The sequence below is a fragment of the Lissotriton vulgaris genome, chromosome 5 (genome assembly GCF_964263255.1).
Source record: "Lissotriton vulgaris chromosome 5, aLisVul1.2, whole genome shotgun sequence".
Lineage (NCBI taxonomy): Eukaryota > Metazoa > Chordata > Amphibia > Caudata > Salamandridae > Lissotriton > Lissotriton vulgaris.
In genome coordinates, this window is record NC_141693.1 from 214,171,174 (window position 1) to 214,182,278 (window position 11,105).

The window sequence follows — 11,105 nt, forward strand, 5'->3', positions numbered from 1 at the left end:
CTACTGTCCACCTATTTGATTGATGCCTGGCGTGAAATGAATTCAACAAACTACAGTGAAAATGCAGAGTGATAAAAAATACCCTCTTTTTAAACTGCTCAAGCACAAAACAGTCTTGACAGAGCGCCCTCGCGTCTGCCGATGGCATCATGCAAACTGTGCATGACTGTGCTAGTGCTACATAATGTACTCTTCACCGATATAGTGAAGGCCTCGGTCACCTCACATGCCTGCAGTTTGTATGAGGGTGACCCTCATACAGTCTTCTGTCAGGTTTTACAGCACCCGAGGGATCCTAGGGCCGTGGCAAAGGTTTCTTGCCGAGGCTTTTAAAAGGCTCTCTTCCGAAATATAGAATGCTCAGCTCCGCAGATGAATTCTATGGCGAACACTTATGTAAAATGCGAGCATAAGCATGGCACTAGACAATGTCCCCCCCTCTCACCCATCCCAGTCACCGTGCAAGACACTCTTAATGTGCATTAGCAGCCCTCAAGGTAGGAGCACCACACAACTAAGCAACAGGTGAGAATGGTCTTTGCCACGTCATAAAAATATGTAACAGGTCACAAACAAGTGCCCAGAGTACGAATCGGTGCTGATCTAGGCGGACGTCTCTGATTGTAAAAGTGCTTCGTGGCACCAACCACTGAGTGCATTCGTACACAAACCTGTAGTAAGCCGAGTGCATATAAAGCACAAGCCACAGAGTGCACAGCACTGGGATATGTATGCGGGTGATTGTGGTCTTTATCAGTACACATAATAACCCTGCGCACAAATTTGATGCAACCTGCGCACTGTATTTGATGTTAGTGCATCAGCGGCTTAGCACTGCGAGGCCAAACTAGTGATCGAACATGCTCAATGTAAACGTGAGTAACATAACATTACAAAATATTGTGGACACACCACAAACCATTGTGCGCGCTAGCACACAGACCCCTACTGAGCATAGACTTCTATAGACAGTTATGTTTTCTTGCACACTGACCGTCCTTGAACCCTCGGCACTAGTGACACCAGCCGTTATGGGTTTCTGAGCAGACAACAAGACTGAGCATTATTAATACAAGCCTTGGTGTGTCCCACGAGTGCACAACTCCACTAGAAGTAATGCCCTTACACCACAAACTGTTGCGTGTGTCTCTGAATACTGGTCTGCTTCGAGCACAGTACATTATTAGCAGCATTGCGTGTCTGTCTCCGAGCTCAGACATGCTCTGCACTTACTTCATTCATGACACACGTACAGGAACTGCCTTACACTGAACTTAGTGCAAAATGACCAGATGCCTTTTTAAGTGACCAGGCACAGCCTTGACCGACCTTAGTGACACAGACCCTTCGGGGTAGCTGAGGAAGGACATGCAGGGAGTGAGATGCAGCAGTTGCTCAAGATATTCTGTGTTAGTGAGCACAGGCTTACATTACACTTGGTGTAATATTTAAATTACACAAATCGTTCAGTGTTAGCTGAGCAGAGGCCTGCTTTGAGCTTGCTTAGTACACTAATGGCACAATCCATCATGTGTCTGGACACAGACCTGGCTCGTGGTTAGTGCATTATGGCCACAAACCAGTGGGAATATCTCAGCACGTGCCTGCGCAGAGTTTCGTGCAATGGTCTATTGTGTGTGCTTAGAGACAAAAACTGGCATGTGTCTCTGAGCACACACATGCATTGAGGTTAGTGCACCAATGTTTTGATCATAGTGAATTAGTCCTTCAAAAAATAGGGGAAAACCCGGTAAACCATTGGCATCTGGGTAAATAAAGTCGTATATAAAGCAAATGATGCCTAGGACACTAATAACGCAATCTTGGTACTAGGTGAGATAGCTCAATTGTCCCATCCTATCACAAATATATTATCTTAAACAGAATAACTTCTTGTATTTGTTTTTATAAGGCTTCCCACCTCCACACAGAGCACACAATATACTCTTTTTTTCTATTTGCTTTTCAATTTAATTGAAAAATAATTAAATTTGGGCTCATGTAATTTTTAAGCCCATTTCCTACGTGTAAACAAACAAACACATATACATATACACATCACTTAATACATAAATATATACAAAAAAATATATATACATTGATCCATAGTGAATTAGTGGCACAAACCATTGTGAGTCTTGGGTACATACTTATGTTGTTAGTTCAGGACATTCAAGGCCCACACCATTGTTTATCTCTGAGCACAGACTTGTACTGAACTTATTCATGAACACAAAACATTTTGTTTTTCTAGACAGAGAGCTGCATTGATTTTATTATATCTGAGGAACAAACCGTTGTGCATTTTCGAGTGCAGCCCATAGTGTGCCTGTGACACAACTCAATGTGATCCCCTGAGCACAGACCTGAGTGTGAATTTACTGCATTTGAGGCACAAACAATAGTGTGCCTCTAAATACAGGCCTGTAATGAAGTTAGAGCACTAATAATGGCAACAAAAAAATTTGAGCCCCCGAGGACAGACATTAATTGATCATAGTACCCACATATGAGTAGTAAACGCTATATAAATGTTATGACGCACTACCTTGGATCGCAATTTAGATCATAAAAAGTCAATATGTCACGAGGTTCATCCTATACCCTCCATGTTATATCAATTACTGGTTTCATTGGCCTCCCCCAAAACTAATTTTAATGTTGAACTCATGGGAAGCGGACTTGGGATGTGTTTGGTCTATAGAAATATGGGGAGAATTCTGGGTGAAATCTACTGCTCATTCTCTAGCTTAAAAGAAACTTACACTTTCTTCTATTTTAGGATGTATTTTGTCCCAGATAAATTAGTGAAATTTACACTCACATGACTACAGACTTGCTGGAGATGTGATATTCATTTATTTTTTAATTGTCCTAAAGTAATAGCATTTTGACAGGCAGTTTGGTTCAAGATTATTGTTATTATTGGGAACTCATCGCCATTTTCTTTTCGAAACATATTTTTAGGTGGTGTCCATTTTATGTGGTCTCTTTTTTGTGCTTGCAAAATTATTGGATGTTTGCATTGCAATTGCTTTGCTGGCAAAATGATTTGCTGTTTAAATTGCAATTGCTTTGCTGGTTATCACCTCCAATTTTATATCAAAAGACAATATTTATATTAATCTCTGGTGGAACCATATGTGCCATAATCATAGACTCGATACACATATCTGGCTACCACTGCATTGGTTATTAAACATGAACATTTGTGGTAACCAGCTACAAATTATCTGTCTGAAAAGTGCACTTGACTATATCTAGCATATGCTCTAGGTAATGTTGACATTTAACATTTAAATGTAACATTTTTGTATTCACTGCTTTCAACATATTTTTCTCTCTTTTTCTTCTTTTTTCTCTTTTCTTCTGTGCAATTTGTGTCTTTCTCTTTTTCTACTTTTTTCTAATATAAATTATACATATATTTTAAACAATTAATAATAAGTTCATTTTTGCAGTCTCTTCCCTTTTAATTATTATCTCATTGCTTTCTGATAAGCTTATTTATAGCACTTCTATAATTTTTAATCCTATAAAGAATATTTTAACTAAAAAAAAGTTACAATGCAATACAATAATGCCATAGTGGCCCACACCACTCCGAGTCCGCGGTCACATGCCCGCGTTGAGTTTAGTGCACTGGAGGCACAAACCGTCATGTGCCTCTAAGCACAGAGCTGAGTGTATCATAATGCAACAGCAACACAAGTTATTGTGAGCTCTGGACCGGAGCTCACACCGACGTTGATCAGAATGCATTAGTAGCACAAATCGTTCTGCGTCTCTTGGCACAGATCTGCATTGATTCTATTATAATAAGTGGCACAAACCAGTGCAAGTCCCTTTGCACAGACCTCCGTTGAGCCTAGTGCATCAGTGACACATACCAGGGGTGAGCCGCAGTACCATAGCCAGTGAGTCATGGGGCTACAGCAAGGAAGGAAACGGCATCCCGACTGCTGTTTGAATCATAATTTACAGCAATAAGTGGGGATCAGTGAGCCCCTCGGGCCTCTGGGCCCAGGGCCACTACAACTGATGCACCAAAGATGCTTCTGGTGGCCTGAGCATAGACCTACGATGAGTCTACTGCTCCAGACACAAACAGGAGTCATCCTCTAAGGACCGCTCTCCGTGGAGCCGAGTGCATTTGTGGCACAAACCAGCGCGAGCCCCTGTGCACGGACATGCCTTGGGCCTAGCGCGAGGCGAGCCCCTGTGCACGGACCTGCCTTGGGCCTAGCGCGAGCCCCTGTGCACGGACCTGCCTTGGGCCAGGCGCGTTAGTGGCAGAAATCAGCGCGAGCCCTTGTGCACGGACCTGCCTTGGGCCACGGACCTGCCCTGGGCCTAGCGCGCCGCGAGACCCTGTGAACGGACCTGCTTTGGGTCTGGCGCGTTAGTGGCAGAAACCAGCGCGAGCCCCTGTGCACAGACCTGTGTTGAGCTAAGTTCACCAGTGACCCAAACAAGTGTCAAACCCCGAGCGCAGGCCTACAATGAGCCCGGTGCACCAGTGACACAAAGCACTGGGTGCCCACGCCACGCACATCAAGGAGCTGTGCCTGTGAGTTTCCAGGCTTCTGACAGCGGAGACAGTTCTTCCCACCTGATGTCAGCTCTATTTAAACAACGACTACAGGGGAAGGGGTGGAGGAGTGGAAGGGAGAGTGAACTAAAAATAAACCGCGGTCCCATCCGCAAGAGATGACAGCTAGGAAGAGATCTGTGCTGCGTGGAGGAAGAGCAGTAAAGGGGCCGTGGGGGCGGAGATCCCTCCCCCAACCCCACACACACACGTAAACTAGGGGCAATCTGCATGATCGCTCAGTAACCCAGGCCTGTTCAACTATTTATAACTCAAAAGATCTTTATATCGCCTTTTTATTCCGTCTTCCGGTCGCTTCGCAGCGCTTTAAATTCCCCTGACCACGTCCAAAGTCGGCTACGCAGCCACAGAAGCCTTGCGTGCAGGTGGGAGCGCTGCCTGATGTGATTACTCTGGATTGCAGAGCCACAGCGCCGGCTCACAGCTGTGACGACATATGTGGCCAGTGGCTTCCTGTGGCTCCCCGGCACCGGTCTGTGGTTAGCCGACATCAACCATTACGAATAGGATGGTCCTTTATAGCGTGCTTGCACAAGAGCAAAATGCTTCTCAGCGCTGGGAAATCACAGTAACAAGCACCGGACACTCGGTAAACACGACGTCACGCCAGGACTCGCCTGAAATAACCTATGCAGGCGAATTGTGGGTACCTTCCTGTTTTCTTCTGCCGTCATTCAAAACACGCCAGTAATAAGAAAACAACTGCCCGGCGATTCTGGGGAGATCACACTCTCCCACTATTGTACCCACGCGGGCATTTAAACATCCGCCTTCACGTCATACTCCCCCACATCTTTTACGAATAAGATCCAGGCCACTGGCTGCAAGGAGCTGCATCCTGGCATCCTCCCCCATCACCACTGCGGACGCGCTGCCCACAGCCATGCCCCGTCCCCCAAGTCACACACACTCGATTTGGAGAGGATCTCTGAAGTTTTAACCAGAACACTTTCATTCCTAACCCACCCGGCCTTTGAAGCGCTCCCTTGCACTTGTAGCTAGGTAGGCGCTGTATGAGCACACAATGCGGCACGCTTGGAGACAGCTTCATTCAGCTCAGCAGTCGTGATATTTCAATTGTGTGTGATGATCCGAGGAAGCACAATAACCTGTTTCGGCCTGTGCCCGGCAGCTGTACTCTCTTGGTCACTGCCCCCCCCCCGCTGTCTGTCTAGGTTACAGCAACACCACAGCCCCCTCTCTCTCTTCCTCGACTGCACTCCGCATCTCCTTTATGCTCCACAACCCAATCGCCCACCCTTGGGGACTGGCCTCTGCCTTCTGGCCCTGCTCTCTGGAGAGCAGCATTGCCAGCACCCCCCACTTGTCCCTTTCTGTGCCACTTAATAATGCTCCCTGATAGACCCAAGGCATACTCTATGCTGTGGGCAACACTTACACCAGAATCCCACCCTCTGTATCCGGTACCCTCCCAGTCATGGCGAATGGACAGAAGTTATTAAATACGAACATTTCAGTGACCACCATTTACAGTGGCACTGAGCAGCGGAACTATGGGGAATAAATATCTCCGGTTTCCCTTTGACCAAACAGGCTCTATTCTCGTTTTCTGTGCCTCTTTCTCTCACTCACACAACGGCGGCGTGTTAGCAGAGGGTGCTGCTGCACAATAACTGCAACACATTTGTGCGAGAGATTATACCTCGCAAAACACCTTGCATACAGGAAATCTGATCACCCCAGGCGCAGTAGGGTAGCAAGGATGCCATGGGTCCTGGTGCAAACAATGGAAATGCCCTTTCGACTGCTGTTGTGTAGTAAACTACAGCACTGTCAGGGTTCAATGGACCCCTCAGGGCTCTGGGACCCGGTGCCACTGATCCTGCTGCACCAAGTGCACACCTGGGCGCAAAGGAGGCAGTGAGTGTGATGTTACTTTTTGCTCACAGAAGTCCCAGGAAGGCCAAAGAATACACTTACAGGTCTCCGCTAACATAAACGCTTCCCATGTTTTTGTAAAGTGCTTAGAAGCAGCAACCTCTTCAAAACCCATTGTTCCATGGCTAGGGAAAATGTCACCAGGAAAACCAGCTTGTCAGCAACCAAGTCAGGTCTGTGGGTGAGGCCAGAAGATCTCGTGGATGTTGTGGTGAAGCATGTGTCTGGAGTGGTGAAAGATGTAATTGAATTGGTGAGAGATGCCACTGGGCTGGTGAAAAATGGTATTTGGCTCGTGAAAAATATCACTGGGCTTGTGAGGGATGTGACTGAACTGCTCGTGATGAAGGACGCATCTGGGCTTGTAGGACATATATCTGGGCATATATCTGGGCAGTGGGAGGGGTGACTGGCTTAGAGAAGAGTGAGTGGGGGTTTGGCACATGTCACTGACTAGTGCAAGGGAAGCAACAGAGGGTACGAGTGTGATGGTGAAAGGTGAGACCTAGCGCGCAGGGCTGTGCAGCCTCAGCACCACAACCCCCACAGATGCCCAATATCTGTTTACAGTAGCAGCGGCCACCCGTGGATTTCCTTTCAGAACTCCGAGCACTCATGTTTTTCCGGACCCATGGGACCAGGAAGACCGTGACCAATGCCCAAACCATCAACTGGAAATAAGCCGTTGAGAAGTCAGAGATGGACAGAGGGTCAACCCTGTAAAGCAGGGGTCTCCAAACCGGTCCTGGAGGGCCGGATCCATGCCAGATTTTTTGGATATCCCCATTGAGATACATGTAGTTATTTTAAAAATCTGGCAAGGATCCGGCCCCCCAGGACCGGTTTGGGGACCCCTGCCGTAAAGTCTTGGAGGGTCGTAAGGCGCGGCTCCCACTACGGCCGGCATTTTGGTGCATGGAGTTCGCTGACGTCCAAAGGCCAAGACAGCCAGACTCTCCATGCATCTCACAGCCTTCCAGCACCCTCAGACATCTGCACTTCCTTCCCCGAGACAAGTGCACCCCTCCGCTCACCCTAACAGAACACTCTCTGGTCCAGGTGTGCCCCCAAAACTACTCAGATGCCTCTCACCCGCCCCTACCCAGACTGTTCACTGGCCCCACAAACCCCTGGCAGACTCTGCCGGTCTCTCAGACGAATGTGCGGGCGCCTCCGGCTCGTCAAGCCCCCACAACCCTCCGCAGCAGCCGTTTCCCGCCCCTAGTGAATACTTCCAGGCCCTCACATAGCTCCTCACAGACGCACAGCTCAGGCACTCACCTAACTTTGGCTGCGACGGAAGACATGGCCTCGTTCCTCAGCGTCTTCCTTTTGGATACAGCTGTGCCCATTCTCGTTCGGATGAAAACGCTTCGGGACAACATTCATCCCACAAAAGGCCGGCTCTACAGTAAGGGGAAAATGTTACTTACAAAAATAAAAAAGTCCTACAAAAAATGGAACACCTCCCAGTCCCGCAGGTCTTTTTTGGTGTAATACTAGTGGGGGCCGGAGTGGTCACGGTGCCCAGCTCTGGCAGGGCACAGGACGGCGGCTCTGGGCGCCACCCACTCCCTGGCTCCGTGACAGCATCAGGAGCGGCGAGGTCCAGCCGGCGAGCGCGGCTGCGCCCGCTCCGTGTGCGGCTGCATGCCCTCACTGCCCCGGCTGCATCCCTCCACTGCCCTGCCGCCCATTGACTGCTGCAGCAGGGGAGGGGAGATGTGAGGCGACCAGAGGAACCGAGGCAGGAGGGGAGCCGAGGAGGAGAGTCAGGAAGCGCAGCTATGTTTGGGCATGGGAGGCGCCCTCCCCCTCCGCTGCTGACATCATGGGAGGCAGGTGGAGGAGGGGACGGGGGCGAGGAGGGGGGACACCACTGGGGAAGGTGCGAGGTACAGAGAGCTGAGAGTGAGCGAGGGAGAAGACAAGAGAATGGGGGAGGAGTAGGAGAGCAAGAGAATAACGGGGATAAATAAGGATACAGCGAGACTAAGAGATGAGTTGTAGAACAGGGGGGAGGTGACAGAGAAAGAGGCCGCGTAAGAGGGAAAGATGGGGGCAATGAGAGGAAAACAAAAAGAGGAAAAAGATAGAAGGAGAAAGGGAAAGGAAGAGAAAAGAGGGGATATATAGATAGAAGAGGCACCGAAAGAGATCGATCGATCTATCTATCTATCTATCTATCTATCTATCTATCTATCTATCTATCTATCTATCTATCTATCTATCTATCTATCTATCTATCTATCTACCTATCTATCTATCATCTCTCCTCACACACCCACATTACAAAGGTGGCATTAACACCTCTGTTGTTTAGGATTCACTCAACAAGCCACCACCAATGTGCACGAACCATCACAGAGTAACACAATAATTAATTTATACTTTTATCTTGCCAAATTGAGCAGATTGGAAAAAGGGCAGGGGGGGGGGGGTTAAAATAGAGGGACCACAAAGCCAATGTTTTTGTGGTTTAAAGTCACTTATGCCAATTGGGATTTCATTCGGGATGTCATCAATGATGTCACTTAACATGTAGAGAGTAATATTTATATAGCAACGTTTTATGGTGCAAACAAGACCCGGAGGTGACAGAGTGTTTTACATCAAAAGAAGATTCGGAATCAACAGCAGATATTGAGGGTTTAGCACAAATGGTGAGACAATGGTTAACGGGGGTGGTCTGTAAAATGAAACAATTAAAGTTGCCATATATACAATCCAGTAAATATAAACAATTGGCTATAGGTAAAGGACATCAATCAAAGAGATACTGAGTTTGGTGTCAGAGGCAGGGTGCTATAAGTTTTGCCATATTTAGGATCATATTAAACAAAGGAAGAAGTCTCCCCTTGGCTTGACAATTTTGAGACCCATTTAATCAAGGAGTCACTAGGTGTTCACGCTTTTGTTACTTACGTTAAATACAATGGCTTGTGAGGAGTTTTACAAAGGTCACTTTTCATCCTAGTCGGAGGTGTTGTATGAAATAGTGGTTTCAGTTCCATTTTGAATAGCTCTTATGCGAGGTCATGACTCACCAGTGCATGACAGTGGCACTAGTTATAGTTACATTACTTATCAATAGTCAGTGAATTTCAGTGTTTTTTTTAGGTTTTGCTTTTGTAATGATAACTGCACCATAACTGTGCTTTTTTCAGCTAATCTCCAATGTGTTCCTTAAACATTAATTAGGATCTCACAATCAGAGATAACCATAACTTTACTTTAACCTTTGTGTTTTTTCAGTGAATTTCTGGGGGGCTTGATCATAAACACACAGGGCCCGATGTAGGTAATTCCTATTTACCTACTCTTAAATACCGAATCATACCGATTCGGTATTTAAGAGTAGGTAAATAGGAAGGGGGCAGATGTAGGTAAATCTTATTTTAGAATTACCGAATCTGTAACCTTGAAGCCCATAGGAATCAATGGCAAATACCGATTCGGTATTTACCGAATCAGTAAATACCGAATCCTGCAAAGGTGAATGGGGTGTCACTTTGACACCCTGTATCACCCCAATTCCAGGATTGTGTGCCATGTGGCACAGATACATGCCCTAAGGGCATATCTGTGTGTCACATGGCACAGGTGTACATGCACAGATGTGCATGTAAACCTGAATTCGGTATTTTACCACCCAATTGTATTGGGTGATAAAATACCAAATTCTGAAGGCCTGTAGCACTGTAAACAGTGCCACCTACATCTGGGATTTAACGAATAGGTAAAATTACCGATTCAGTATTTTACAGAATCGGTAAATTTACCGATTCGGTAAATTTACAGATTCTGTAAAATAATGGCCCCTACATCTCAATCACCAAATACCAGTCGGTAACGGCCGAATTCGGCCGTTACCAACTGGAATTTGGTGACCTACATCGGGCCCTTAATCTCTTTCGGTCGAAACGTCGACAGCGTATTTGGCGCTTCAGCGCATTAAATGAAATTTGTTTTATTTATTTATTTATTTATTTATTTACATTACTCCGGTCGGCCGTGAGCCGGAGTTTACTACCCCCCACCCTGACCCTCCCCCGCCCTACGTACTCCCTCCTGTAGAAATCAAAAATCCACTTCTCAGGGGTTCCACTAATACTTAGTCCTTTTAAACTCACAAAGAAGAACTTGACACAGAAGCTGGAATATAAAAGTACATTTTTATTAACCTCAAATGAGTGAGACTACATCACACAGAAGCCTTAGCAACTGAATGAGGCAGTCTGCTAGAATGGTCTTACTTCACGTCTTATATACTCTTTATCCTGCCCCAGGCATGTAAAAGAGTTGTACCAATTACATTCCTAAACAAATGGAAAATCTGGAGGGTCAGCAGGTGAGTAGCTTTTGGGGTTTTAGCAGGATATGGGCAAACATTGTAATTGCATAGTTCACAAAGTTTTAACAAATGACGGAAGGCGCACTCAATAGAATATCCCAGAGACGATGTCCAAATAGTTATTCTTCTTTATTGTGGTAATTATACCAGATAAAACAAAGCAGACAACGCGTTTCGTTTCTATGGCGGAACTTCGTCAGGGCGTGAACTGTGTTGTATACGTTCAATCCGAGAAATGGT

General features: G+C 46.5%; 1 protein-coding gene across 3 annotated transcripts in view; it reads right to left on the reverse strand.

The window, feature by feature from the left end:
• NSMF (NMDA receptor synaptonuclear signaling and neuronal migration factor) overlaps positions 1-8,339 on the reverse strand; it is a 198,526-nt gene extending 190,187 nt beyond the window's left edge. For 2 of the 3 annotated variants that reach the window (XM_086921190.1, XM_086921191.1), the window contains exon 1: positions 7,793-8,339. In XM_086921190.1, coding sequence (XP_086777316.1) covers positions 7,793-7,896 — 104 coding nt within the window. In that variant the 5' untranslated portion in view covers positions 7,897-8,339. The remainder of the gene's footprint in view (positions 1-7,792) is intronic. The other variant, XM_086921189.1, reaches the window with a different exon arrangement.
• Between the last annotated feature and the right edge of the window lie 2,766 nt (positions 8,340-11,105).